This window comes from Teleopsis dalmanni, chromosome 2 (assembly GCF_002237135.1).
Source record: "Teleopsis dalmanni isolate 2A chromosome 2, ASM223713v2, whole genome shotgun sequence".
Classification (NCBI taxonomy): Eukaryota; Metazoa; Arthropoda; class Insecta; order Diptera; family Diopsidae; genus Teleopsis; species Teleopsis dalmanni.
This window is the reverse complement of record NC_051847.1, coordinates 127094272-127108207: the sequence shown is the minus strand read 5'-3', so window position 1 is coordinate 127108207 and position 13936 is coordinate 127094272. Positions and strand designations below refer to the sequence as shown.

Genomic DNA, 13936 nt, shown 5'->3' with positions numbered 1-13936 from the left:
ATATAAATATCTATATTCACTTATGTCTTTAATTATAGTTTAAATAGGTGAAATGTATACAAAATACAAAGCTTTTATTAAATTAATGTAAGTGGAATAAATTAATACATTATTATAGGAATATATCCCATTTGCTTTATAATTTCTTATAAATTCATTGGTAGTTTGCATACTTTACATTTCAAAAACATATTTAATATACTTAAGCTACAAACAAAGAGTAAAAAGAATTTCGCCAACCAAATATATAACTATGATATTAAATATTCTAATGCTTTCTCTTTATTATTATCGCATTTCATGAGTGCTTCTGAGATTGCTGCTTCATCAAAGCCAAGATCCATCAATTCACTTAGTGGTATTAAATGCTCAATAATCTATAATTATTTCAGAAATTATACGTTTACTTTTAAATGAATATTCAAGAATTACCTTCTTATCATCAGTCCCAAATATTTTTGCTATTTTAGCTACACGCTCTAAGGGAAAACCCATTGAGCTTATGCTTTTCGCTAGTTTCTGAGCAGAAACTTCTAGTTGAGTGTAACAATGACTTTCGTTGCTTTTTTTTTGATTTTCTTCTTCTGTGAAAAAAAATAATTTTTTTAAATATAACATTTATAATATATTATATAAACAATTATTTTAAGATTTAATGCTGCGTAGATTCTTTAAAAAAACACATGACCATAGTAGCAACCAAATTTAGAGGCGTTAGAGACAGAATACAATTAATTTGATACACGGAATATATTGTTTGCAAATTTTATAAAATTTTAATATAGACGACGGTTTTATTGACTAGAAATACCATCAGAAGTATAATACTGAATAATTGAACAATAAAATTAAAATTTAGAGGGATTTTGAATAGCAAAGAAAGAAATAAAGGACAAACACAAAAATTTATTTTAATTTTATTGAAGTTTGGCTGACCATACAACGCTGTTTCGAGTATTGCCAAGTACTCTTCATCAGTGGTCTTTGGAATAATCGAATTTTTATTTAATTAATTTATAGTCCGTATAGTTTGTTTGGACTGCAAGTGGCAGACTTAGAACATGTGCCTGTCAAATTAGAAGCGATAACTAATCGTGTTTATCCACAAGAAGCCAAGGCTGCACAAACTTTCAATACTCAAGTTCTAGGTTTTATGTCCCTTATTTTTATTTAATTAGTGACACCAACCAAAGCACTTGCCGTGCTTTAAATTAAAACGAGCTTATAAACTACAGCTTTATTTTGGAAACACAAGTTCAACGAATTGAAAGTTAACTTTTGGGTTCGCCTATTCTTTATTTTTTCAAAGCTATTCGATTATTCCAAAGACCACTGATGATGAGTACTTGGCAATACTCGAAACAGCGTTGTATGGTCAGCCAAACTTCAATAAAATTAAAATAAATTTTTGTGTTTGTCCTTTATTTCTTTCTCTGCTATTCAAAATCCCTCTAAATTTTAATAAAGCTTCTTTGTCACCATACAAAGAAAGCGTAGCTTTACAGCAACACGAGTACTTTATTCAAAAATTAAAATTTATTTTTATTTTGAAAACAGATAAAGAAAATGGTTGCATCAATGAAATAGTTAATGTAAATAAATCCACAACCTGCCATAACAACCAGTTTCAAGTTTTAGCTTAACGCATCTTAAACAATCAAGTTTAGTAACCCGCTTTTCTTTCACAATATTTTAAAATCCAAATTTTATCATTAAATGTCATCCTAACAGATTTAGGAAATGTATTGATGAAGTATAAAATCAACACATGGAAAAATTTATACAATAATATTTTAATGTAAGATAATATAAGCAAATTGCATAAATCTAAACTTTTTCCTGGGCACATATACAACAAAAATTTTATACTCAGTCTTATCAGATTTATTGTGATCAAATTGAGTCATATATGGCAGATTGTAAATTTCTCTATGACATCAACACTTGAAACCAAATAATAGAGCTACTATTGCGACTACAAACCGAAATAATAATTCGATATAAGAGCGGATCCAATTATTTGTTTGATAACAATTAAGTTTATTAACAAATTATTTGTTCCTCATACCTTCTTTTTCTTGCTCGTGTAGTATATTTTGTTCCTTGCTGTCTTCTAAATTGTAACTGTGATTTCTGGATCTGCGCATTTCAGAGAATCGTACTTCGTCGCTTAATTCCTTTATAATATTTGGTACGCTTTTTGATTTAGCATTATCAACATTTTCCGCAGATTGGACTGTTGAAGGAATATATTGCATATTACTTAATATCTTGTTAACATCTGGATGCAAATAGTTGTTGGTGTTATTGCCGACAAGATGAGTAATATGTGTAGGACTAAAATAGCCAATACTGCCGCCATTGCAACTACCCCCATAAAACGATAAATTATTGCACTGTAGATTATAATTTAAATACTGCTGCTGCTGCTGCTGTTGTTGTTGCTGTGATATATGTTCAACATCATTGTGTATTGCATTAAAAGGAAAATAATTTGTCTGCTGTGTTTGCATAGGAGTATTGTTAATAAGAGGATTTACTTTGTTTCGAGTTATGAAAGTATCTGTATCATTTAGCTGATTTTGAAATACTAGTGCGGTAGCATTTGGAATGTTTTCATGCTTAAATTGTTGGCTTAAGCTACTAAAATCAACTTGTTTTAATGCTGCATTTGTATGCTCTATGATTTTTAATTTATCTGGATCTAAAACGTTATTAGTAACATCGGAATATTCAAGCACCTGACTTAAATCATTTGTCGTCGTTGTCGCAATGCTTTGTGTTCCCTCTTTGGTTTTATTATTTTCCTCATCATTTTCTGCCAAATTTTTACTAAGCTGCGTATTATGTAGAACCTGTGCCAAAATGTCCAAATCATTGATCGTTTTCAGCTCAATGTTATCAAAGGGGGACGAGGTATCGTCCTCAAAATCTTTATAATTGAAAGAATTTTGGTTTGACAATGTTTTGGCATTAACTACATTTCCAACTTGAGTTATTATATTTATATCTACATCACAGTTGTTTTTTATTTTCCTATCATTTCGTGGCAATATTGTTGGCTGTAATATGTCATTAAAACTATAGACGTAGGGAGAGGATGTCTGTATTTCATCGTTTCGAGTAAGTTCTTTTTCAGAAGGTGATGACACCACTTTATCCTCATCTTCGCTATTTGAAGACGACAATTCTTCTGTACTTGGATAACTAACAGCGCCTAATAGTTGCTTTTGTTGGGCCTCCAAGTCTTGCAATTTTTGTTGTTCACGTTGCTGTCTACGTTCAGCGCGAGCTTCTTCTGCATGTTTACGCATGCGACGCCATTCCGGGATTTTAGTCAGTACTTTTCTTTCCAAATGAAAATCATATGTATACGAAGGCAATTCACTGTAATGTGACTCGGATATTGTTAACTTATTCACTATTGCTTGGGGCACTTGATATATACGTGGAGGAGGTTTGTACTTCTCTGATATTTTAACAGGGACTCCATCCATGAAATTAAAAGCTGACATAATATTTAATAAAATATTGGTATTAAACTAACCATTTAGCACCAAATAAATATATGTAAGTACAATTTTTCAATATGTTTTTTATAAATATATAGTGAAAAATCTGCGGCGATAAATTAACTATCATGTATTATTTAATTTTAAGCATAAAAGCAGTTTAATTTTAATGGACGAAGTAAGTTACTACTTAATTATTGTTGAAAATTTCATTTTATATTTTACTGTAATTTAATAAATAACTGCAGTATGAACTGATATAAATATTGTTTGCAATAGTATGAAAAAATTCGCGAATGACTAAGTAAAGCGATAATAATGACAGTTCAATGCCATCAGATGACCGAACAACATACTCTATTTTGACATTTCGATAGATACACTGTAAAAAATTTATAAATAAATAAATGTAAATTGAGGGAAATAGTAAATTTTGTCGGTTTGGTAGCGAATGTTGGTATTTACCAGAATTTCAAGTAGGGTAAATTAGGTGTTACCATTGTGAAAATTTTATAAGATATTCAATATATAAATAAATAAATTTGAAATAAGTGTAATAAATAAACAAATAAATATGTACACAAGTGCAGAGCAAAAAATCTCTAGGAAGTTTCAATTTACTTTACCTCAATTTACTCGAACTCACACACAGCCTAAAAATGCACTTAAATACTATCGTTGTCGTTGTTGAATATATAGTGGTGGCTATAGAAATCCAATCATGTTTATAGTGTTGGGGTAAAAATATTGAAAAATAAAAACATGTAATTTGCCTCTAAAAATGATCAAATTTATTATTTCATGTATGATCGCTAATATTATGTTAGTGGAGTCAGCAATTAAAACAATAGCGAACATTTTGTGAAAAAAACTCCAATATAAGAGCAAATGCATACGTAGCTTTTAGTTCATGCGTAAGCTTCTTGCTACACTTTTTCTACTCTTGTTTGTTATGGCACACTTACTAAATATCTTTGTGTGCATGGGTAGGTGAGACAATATTTTTAATGTGATGTATAGACTTTGTGTTACGCTTATTTTTTTTTTTAAATATATGACCGACTTCGGGTGCATGAAATGCACAAGTTCTTCCAAATTATTTTAAAATTTATTTTTGCTGAAATTTAATACTGGCTTCATTCAAATATATGAAGTTTGCCTATTATATGCAGCGAAAACACCGGAAGAGGAAAACCACAATTGTTGTTAGTGTATATTGTATTAATATGATTGGCTGTGAAGACAGTGCTATGCCCTATAGTAGCATGAGAAGGTTTCATGAGGAATATTAATAAACACCATATTACACAATAATTAATTATTATTATGTTGAGGCTAGTTGAGTCAGTGCACCTGAACACTTTTACTCTCTATTAACTGCGAGGTTTCTTCAAAACCCCTCTTTGCTCCTTGACTAGATTATTGTTTATCACTTCATCAGACTAAAGAATAATTGACCTCAGATCTGCATGCCTCCCCGAGGAGCCTGTAACCATTCTGAAATTTGATTATATATTTTACATATAAAGTTTTTATTATTATTTTATTATATCAAATAAAATAGAATTATTAACTAAATTTTATAACTAAATCATAATAAATAAAATTATAAACTTAATATAACTTGATTATTCAAAATATTAACTAAATTTATTAACTAAATTTAATTACATATTACATATAATTATTTAAAATAAATTTATTAATATTAGGGTGGATATTTTTGTTTCATTTCTAGTTTTTCTAAGCATTTATAAATAGTATTAGACTAATATTTTGTATATAAAATTTAAATTTTTACAATTTTTTTTAATATGCTGGTAAATTTTGCAATATCTTGACAAATTTTTAGGTTTAAAAAAACCTTCAGTGTTGGCATATAAATGGCATTAAAAATATCATAATAAAGTTATAAAAATTAAAATTAAAAATTAAAACATCCATTTTTTTAACAGAGTTGCCTCTGTTGCAAAGGTGCCCAGTAACTTAAAGTAAACTTACATTATCTCAATTTATTTGCAAACGCGATAATCTTTCTATACTAATTGAACGGGCGATTAACTGGCGATTGTTTTAATTAATCTAAACTGTTGCCAATTAGGTTAAGTAATGAGATATTTTGCTAACCAAAATTAGTGATTTGTACAATTGTAATGACTATTTTATTTAATTATATGAAATAAGAATATTAATTTTAATTAAAATGTTAAACAAAATATCATGGTGTGACCCATAAATCGACTTCTTACAATAATTTTTGTTAAATACCTTTTATTTTATTTGTTCTTTTATATTATTTATTTGGATCGTTTTAATACTATTTACATAGTATCGCATTTCGAAAAACAAAACAATAAAGTATTTAACAAATTTTTAAATGAATAATCAATTTAAGTAGAGTCAAAAATCAATTATGTTCAAGTAAATATATGTATGTATGTACAGGGTTAGGCAAGTTACCTATTCATTTATTTTACATTTTTGAATAAGGTCTATATAAAAAGAAGTATCTCATTAGACATTTGTAATACTTTACAATCGAAGATGTTTGATTAATTCATCCGAATCAAACACGGAAATATTTCTTTTTAACTCTAGCCTATTAAAAGAAGTGTTCCTCAAGGCAGTAAAATTGACTTGTATAATAGGTCTGTTTCAGGAGCTACTCGTATTAAAACTCAAGTAAAACACAAGTAAAATTTACACGAAAATACACAAAAATTTGCTGGTGGAACACACTTGTGTACTATATACACAGTGTTACTCAAAGTCACTACGAGTAGCTCGTGGAACAGACCCATCAAATTTGAAAATACTTGAATTTCACTACTAAAACTTTTTCATGTTCATATATATATTCATATCATAATATATTTGGCAACTAAATATCACATTAAATACTGTTAAGTATGTAAATTGATTATAAGGACGACAAATGAAAAATGCTTAGAGGTAAAAAATAAATAAAGTTACAATTAATACAGTACTGCTAAAATAAAGCCCTCAAAACTCTATGTTGAATTCTCCCAGGACCATGGTTTCAATGTAGCATCTATCTTCACTGAAATAAAGAAATTAACAGAATCCAACTAGGAAGACATGAATTAGGAAGCTTAGAAATTGCTTTATGCAAGAGACTGGTGGCACAAACTCAGTAATATTCTCTACAATATACAATAATAATTCATGTATAACCACGTACATATATACGTATTAATACTGTTATAATTATACTGTCTAGGTAAAAATATAATTTCTTGGAGCAAAGAATCATCTCTCGCATTCACGCCACTATATATACATATACGTAAAGTACATAATAATTAGTAAATAAAGATTTTTGTTATTTTTTTATTTATTTTGAATAATTACAATCAGATATAAAAAGTAATATAAATTCAAATTTTATATTTTTTTTAAATGTTGATTGAAGGTGTGAATTCATATCGAATGTGCAAGTACAATAATTATATATGAATACAAACACAAATCTGGATTAATAAATAAAAATGTGTTACTTTGATGGTGGATTTATAGAATCCTTTTCTGTATCATGGCTGGAACCTTGGTCCGTAACTTTTTGTATTTTATAATATCTTCCACAATGATAAATTTCTTCCGGATCATTATTTTCAGGTTTGTATTCAAGTGGTCCAATATTAAGTTTAGATGGATTTGAGCAACACATGATACCAGGAAGAAAAAATGTTGATCTGAATCGCTGTTTGAACAGTGTTAAATCCACATTATTGTAACTGTTTTTCACCTTTAGTAAATTTGGAGTGAATAGCTTTCTAAAGGAACACAACGTTCGATAAGCAATTAATGTTGAATAATTTGGGGGCAAATTATTTAGACTTTGTTCCGCTACAGCTTTCATCATCTTTTCTACTGTTTTCTGAAAATGGAAAGGTAAATTCGTTAACAATAAATTGTCTACTTGCATTGGAGTATGAATCTTCAATGCATTTGCCATTATGTTTTTTGCTGGAATACACGCAGGCCACTTTGTGAAATAACTATTAAAAGTGCTATAGTCATAGCCGAATTTGAAAGACGCATTCATTTCTAATTCCAATAATCTTAATTCTTTTTTAATACTAATCAGAGGATGGTATGCTAATTTGCCAATTTCATCACTTTCTAACAAATCAAGTTGAGTTTCATAATGATCTGGCCTTACTAAATTGTCACTTTTCAGAATTTTATGACGTGGAACATCTGTAAGTTTTAAATTAGGATTTTTTTTAAACATTCTTTTAATAGTGATAAAGCGGGTGCGGCAACTCGTTCGAGTATGGTTGCCTAGCAATTCAGCACACTTTAACCAACTTGATGTACCATGTTCAGTAACAAACTTTGTTAATTTATCATCATCTTCGTAAGTCCACGTTGTATTTCTATGACGATGCTTCAGGGTATTTAAGTAACGATTACGTAGTTGTAGAATAGTACGATCGGGAAACATATCACGAGGTATTATACTAAATTTTTCTCCATACTTTTTAACAAGACCAATAAGAAGGATATCTTCTTCTGGTGAAAATGGCTCTAAAAATATATTTATTGTATATAGGTGTTATATATATATTTTTTAAAAGGTTTTGTACTTACTAAAATTTATGCCTGGCTTTAACCTAGTATTGTAACGCGCTATAATATCACCTTTAGGCTTAAATCTAAAATAAGTAGTTACTGTTGTCCAATCAGTAACATTATTTGTTGTGTTTTTATGAACTAACTCAATTAATTTGATATCGTCATTTTTATCCCACTTTTTAAAACGATTTGGTAAGTTGTAGCAGGCTTTTGTCCTGTACTGTATGTAACACTGATAGTCAGAACGACCGCCTACTTCTTTACCAATAGCTTCCCAATTTTGAAATTTATATTTTTTTGCAGCTGTTATAAGTCGGTTGTTCTCCTCATTAGTCCATTTTGAACGTTTAAGTGACGGATGCAGAAAAACATTCCACATTGCCTCGCATGATGTTTCATTATGTCTGCTCCTGAGATCCCCAGCAGAAATTTGAAACCAGTCAATTTCTATTCTTCCGTCCACTTTTTTTAACATATCTTTTAAATTAGAGGAATGCAAGTAATCCATCTTACCATCCCAATGTATATCAATAATTTTTCGCTCCAGTAATGTATTTACTATCTAAAATACAAGATTTAAGTATATTTTAATGTTGCTAGACAAGATACGTACTTGCTCTTTTATACCCATCAGAAGCAATTTTTTATCTGTTTCAATCCAATAACAGTTTTTAACCAAACTGAAATCCATTGGGAAGATTTCACCTTCGCTTTTACGTTTAATGTAATCTTCGTTATTTGGAGCTGCGCGACCATTTAGATCTCTAAAAAATTTATTTCCTTCTCTGTAGTCATCAATCTCTGAACCTTTCACACATTTAGCAATTTTCTTCAACGATTTTAATTTTTCCGCTTCTTGTTCTTCGGAATCTTCACCCATACATGAACGTACACGCATCAGGAGTTTCAAACACATATCGTTTAAAGTTTCAAAATATTCTGATAAAACTTCATTAAGTTTTACAGCAAAATTTAGTCTAGTTTCGAAGTCAGAATTCATTATTACGTGTTCATTTGCAAGCAATGCCTGCATTAATTTGCGTTGTTCCTCCATTACCGCTTCGTGAACAAACGCGTCTTCTCAATATGAACGAACTTCGGTTTGAAAACTATTTTAAGGATAAAGTTCCGTTATGCTAGAGTTGCATTTTATGCATCACAACATTTTGTAAGTTGCAAACATAGCAACAAACTTTAAAGCTGTTTCCATGTGGCAACACATTGGCACCTTACCAATTCACGTACGAAGAACATTTAATATTAAATATGATGAACTAATAAATTTGCTGAATTCAATTTGATATTTTGGGTAGGTAAATTAAGGCCAACTGATAAAATTCTTTGTTATACCGAATTGGGTCTGCAGCTGGAATAGCTTTGTAATATTTTCTTGTTAACCTGCGGATACATTGCATGCGAATTTTGTCTTGCGTGTTCGTACATATGTTTTCTCATGCGAATACATCGCCTGTTGCGGTTACATTGCTTGCGAATTGACAGTTCTGTTTCGTTTATGTTGAAAACAAAATGTATAGTCAAGATGAAATATATTTAACGGAAAATTCGCTATTAAGTCATTTATTAATATCAAATAACAAAGGATGAATTTGGATGCGTGATTTTTATTCTTCAAGGTATAAAAATGGAGAGTTTGTCTTTTCCTCAAACAAAAAAATTAGCAAATCACAATCATTTTCTAAAAGTAGTATTTGTTTTCAAATTTATTTCCATTTATGAACTTAAAATTATGTGAACCACACACCTTTCAATTTCAAACAAAATATTTTGTATAATCGAATATTCGCATGAGATACACAAGACGTCGCTTGAATAATTCTCAGCAACTGTAACCACTCACATATAATTACATACATTTGATTTGTTCGTACGAATACGCAAGAAAAAATTCGCATGTAATATAACCGTAACCTTAAATACCTAGTGATATGAAAACTGTTTTAAAATTCTAAATGAATTGCAAGGCATTTTATACTGAGTGGGCACTTATTGTTTTCATATCACGGGAAATTTAGTATATTTTACTTAATTTAACTTAAAAATTATATTAGTTAAATAAGTTGAGTCGTAAGCAAACAGCTAACACCTTATAACATATGGGAAAAATATTAATTCTGTTTCACGAGCTACTCGTAGTAAAACTCAAGTAAAACACAAGTAGAGTACAAACTGAGAACGTAACAAAAATAAAGTGCCAAATTACGCTCTTTACACAAATATTCATACAACAGCTTTGCGTAAAGTCTGGTAAGAATACCAGTGCTGCGCAAATAAAAAATACAAAAATTTAAATTCAAACAAAATTCAGAAATTTAACAACTGATTTACGCATTAACACAAATTTTACTTGAAATAAAATGTACGAGTAAAGTCTGTATAGCATTTTCAAATTTCGACAGGGATGTTACGCTGTCTCAGAAACTCTTATTTACTTGAAAATATGCTGGTGGAACGCACTCGTGTATACACAGTGTTACTCAAAATAACTACGAGTAGCTCGTGGAACAGACCGATTATACCAGCTATTACAAATATTAAGCATTTTTTTATGTTCAATTCGTTTCATATTTGGATTGACATTGTGTTGTTTGTGTTTTTATGTTGCATTGTCTGTCTTATAAGACAAATAATCATGTTTTGGTTATATTTTCTATGCTAGCGTCAAAAAACTAAAGTTCAATTTCTTCACACTTTTTTTCCTACCATAAGGTAGAATAGGTACGTCCGCTGATTTCTTACAGCACAACTATTTAAGTCATTAAGATTCTTCTAAATCAGAAGTTTGTGTAAGTTCGGCGAGTCGAAAATTTCAAATTGTTGAATGTTGAAGCAGAATTTATAAGTTTTAAGTTAGGCGAAGACACTATATAAATTTTGAAAATGGTTAAATCAGGGATCAAAAAAACACTACTGCGCACAAAAATGCAAAGCGCCACGCATATGTTAAATGTTGTGCGCATCTAAATAAAATTTTAGTGAAAATAGCTGCTACATTGAAGTCATAGTCCTGTTTCTTTTGCCCCAGGGAGAATTCACTATAGAGCTCCGAGGGCTTTGTTTTAGCAGTACTGTATAAATTTTAACTTTATTTCTTTTTTACATCTAGGCATTTTTCATTTGTCTTCTTTACAATCAATTTACATTGAGTTCATAAAAATGAGGTTCTAGCTGTAATTTGTTTAACCAATGAGTATTTAGGACGTATGCGAGTTAGGCTAAATTGATGCTAAACCAAAACCAGATTTTTTGGGATTTTTTGCACTGCACACATTTACCCATTTATCAACACGTAGTGTTAGTATCTCTGCTACCACCGAACTCGTGGTGTCCATTTGCATCACACCCAGCTACCAGAAACAGTCCTCGTGATTCTGCATAGGCAGTTAGTGCTCGAAAGGCTGCTGATGGTGGATCTTCTTCGTCATACGAAAAGTATGCGGACGTTAGCAACAGGCTGGGCCTGTGCCTTTGTTCACAAACTACCGGTGGGAGATCTCCATTACTGTAAGAAGTTAAGGGAAAATGTCAAGATTTCTTTTTGCAACTATACAGGTTCTAATCTTACCTTGTGTATGTGGAGTGTAGAGATGATAGCCATTCTAGCTATTGACAAGCCATGGTTCTTGAACAATTGCCACGTCCACATCACGTTCCGAGAGGTACTTAATCTGGTCGAGCGAGGCTAGGATCGAGTGGTGCACATTAATTTGCACTACCTCATGCCTTTCCTTCGCTGGTTTGATGCCTGTTGCCTGGCACCCGAACCATTAGAGAACCTAGCCCGAATTTGATAGTTCCTTCTTTTTTTAATATTAATAGCGACTGTTGATTCACAGCGATCAGTAAGTCACTACCTGTTCCGCTTTTACAGACAGCCATATTCACTATCTGCCATCTAGATGTTTCTAACGCCTGGTTCTGCCGTCAACATGACGTCCTTGTCCGGAACTGAAGGTGGGACCCACAGGAAAACAATCGGGCGTACAGGAAGCTGAGAGCGAGAAACTACTTCGAGTTGAGCTCCCTGCCAGAGGGTGCCAAAACTGCCGGTTGTGCGCGTTAGGAAATCCAAGGACTTCTTGTTGCCGCAACCAACAACCTTAACACCTTTCTGCCATCCAGCTCCATCAAAAACTAATTCCTCACTATCAGCCTCCGTCATTGCTGTCATCGGACGCGCCTCGACAAGTAGCCAATTCTTAGGCGACATCTTCCCATCAGGGTGGACTTTGTCTATGATGGCTACTTGCAGTTCCATTGGGGATTCAAAAGAGACCGAGGATTTAGGCTTTTTTGACTTCTGTGTCTCTTCCTCGGACCGTGCCCTTTTTGTGGCGAAGAGTAGGGTATCTTAGAAGAGGATCCTGTGGGTTTGGTCTTTAGTGGCAGCGCTTAAAGCTGCTATTCTTGACTACGCTCGCTGGATCGGCTTTATCTGCAGTTGAAGCGATATCCTTGACTGACTTTGCTTCCATTTTGGATTGCCCTCGTTCCATTGATGAATAAGCTGTAGCGTTGTCCCTCTCGAACTTTGCTACAGCTTTTTCATGCTTCCTTATTAGATCCTTCTCCCTCTCCGTGAAGGAGGAGGAGTCCCTCGCTCTCATTTTTCTTAGATGGTAGACCGATCGCTTGTAGCCATTTCTGACCTTCTGCTCCTTTGTCACTACTTTCCGTGGCTCCATCCCCGGCATTGAAGCCTTAGATGAGGAGGATCAAGTAAAAGTTTCTCAACCTCTTGACTGATGTCATCAACGTTGCTAACCTGTGATAACGAGTCATCGTCGGAAATTGAGATCCGATTTGATCTCCCTCACCCTCTCCAGCCAAGGCTTCCTGCCTACCCAAAGTTGGCTTGGAGGCCGTGCCCTGTTCAGTGTTACCTATAGAAGTTTGATTTGAAATTGAAATTTTGAGATTTGACAGGTCATAGGATCTCGACGCCAGATGCCCCTCTCGCTCGACACCTACCGCCGGTACTGGGGATCCGATTCCCTGCACCGTAACTTTAGAATTTTTTTCTGACATTAGTCATAGAAAAACACCTCCTCACTGTAAGGTTTCTTTAAAAGTCTGCCACCCTACGCATAAAAAGACTCGGACTCGACCGCCCCTAACATGGAGAAAACAATCGTCGTTATGTGCCGTCCCTTTGGGAAAAACAGACGCACACCGGCAGGTTTTAGTTACCCCCCGTTAATGCCGTTAATGAAGCCCGACGATTCACTGCAGCCCTAAGCCCCCGCACCACGACAAGGTACCTACCAAATGGTGGTTCAATTTAAAATAAAGTGATCTCTCAGTGTCAATTTATCATTTGGCGTTATAAATGATAATTTATGTTGCAATCATAACATGCGCCTTAGAAGCAGTACTGTTACAGGGACCGAAAATAACAGTTATTTCAAAAATTTTTTAGGAAAAAAGCAGCAACAAAAAAATGTCTAAACTCGTTCTAACACCTTTCATGCTTAATATTATGCATACTTTTTATATATACGCGTTTTAAAATAAAACTCATAAAATAATAATTAAATTGGCTTTATATTATATTCATCAAAAGTAACTCTTACATTCTGCTTTTTGTTTATTTTAAAACGCACAAATATCTGTTATTTTTGCCTTTTACTCGTAAATATGAAACTCAAGAATAACTCTTATTTTTGAAAATAAAATATAATTCACACTCGCCTGCCGAATATTTTTAAAACGAAAATATAAAATGCATTTTTCATACAAGATACCATAGTTGTAGTTGAAATTCCATTCAAAATGCATTCAAGGGTTGGTGCATGTAAAGAGTTACT

The 13936-nt window shown here is 32.2% G+C and overlaps 2 protein-coding genes across 2 annotated transcripts; both read right to left on the bottom strand.

Moving 5' to 3' along the window:
- Nucleotides 1–105: 105 nt before the first annotated feature.
- On the bottom strand, nucleotides 106–3780 carry LOC119681310. Its single transcript, XM_038094463.1, has 3 exons — nucleotides 2069–3780; nucleotides 433–584; nucleotides 106–377 (listed from the first exon to the last, which is right to left on the bottom strand). The coding sequence occupies exons 1-3, from the start codon at nucleotides 3513–3515 to the stop codon at nucleotides 252–254; spliced, it is 1725 nt and encodes a 574-aa protein (XP_037950391.1). The 5' UTR covers nucleotides 3516–3780; the 3' UTR covers nucleotides 106–251.
- Nucleotides 3781–6940: 3160 nt separating this feature from the next.
- Nucleotides 6941–9382, bottom strand: LOC119684478 (snRNA-activating protein complex subunit 4-like). Its single transcript, XM_038098522.1, has 3 exons — nucleotides 8725–9382; nucleotides 8127–8673; nucleotides 6941–8063 (listed from the first exon to the last, which is right to left on the bottom strand). The coding sequence occupies exons 1-3, from the start codon at nucleotides 9163–9165 to the stop codon at nucleotides 7027–7029; spliced, it is 2025 nt and encodes a 674-aa protein (XP_037954450.1). The 5' UTR covers nucleotides 9166–9382; the 3' UTR covers nucleotides 6941–7026.
- Between the last annotated feature and the right edge of the window lie 4554 nt (nucleotides 9383–13936).

Bases quoted from the DNA above. Each gene is read 5' to 3' on its own strand.
- LOC119681310 (XM_038094463.1), bottom strand. From the start codon at position 3,515: ATGTCAGCTTTTAATTTCATGGATGGAGTCCCTGTTAAAATATCAGAG. The intron at 585-2,068 runs GTATGAGGAACA...TTTTTTTCACAG, and splicing joins ACACGAGCAAGAAAAAGAAG to AAGAAGAAAATCAAAAAAAA. The intron at 378-432 runs GTAATTCTTGAA...AAATAATTATAG, and splicing joins TTGGGACTGATGATAAGAAG to ATTATTGAGCATTTAATACC.
- LOC119684478 (XM_038098522.1), bottom strand. From the start codon at position 9,165: ATGGAGGAACAACGCAAATTAATGCAGGCATTGCTTGCAAATGAACAC. The intron at 8,674-8,724 runs GTACGTATCTTG...CTTGTATTTTAG, and splicing joins TGATGGGTATAAAAGAGCAA to ATAGTAAATACATTACTGGA. The intron at 8,064-8,126 runs GTAAGTACAAAA...ATATATTTTTAG, and splicing joins AAAGCCAGGCATAAATTTTA to AGCCATTTTCACCAGAAGAA.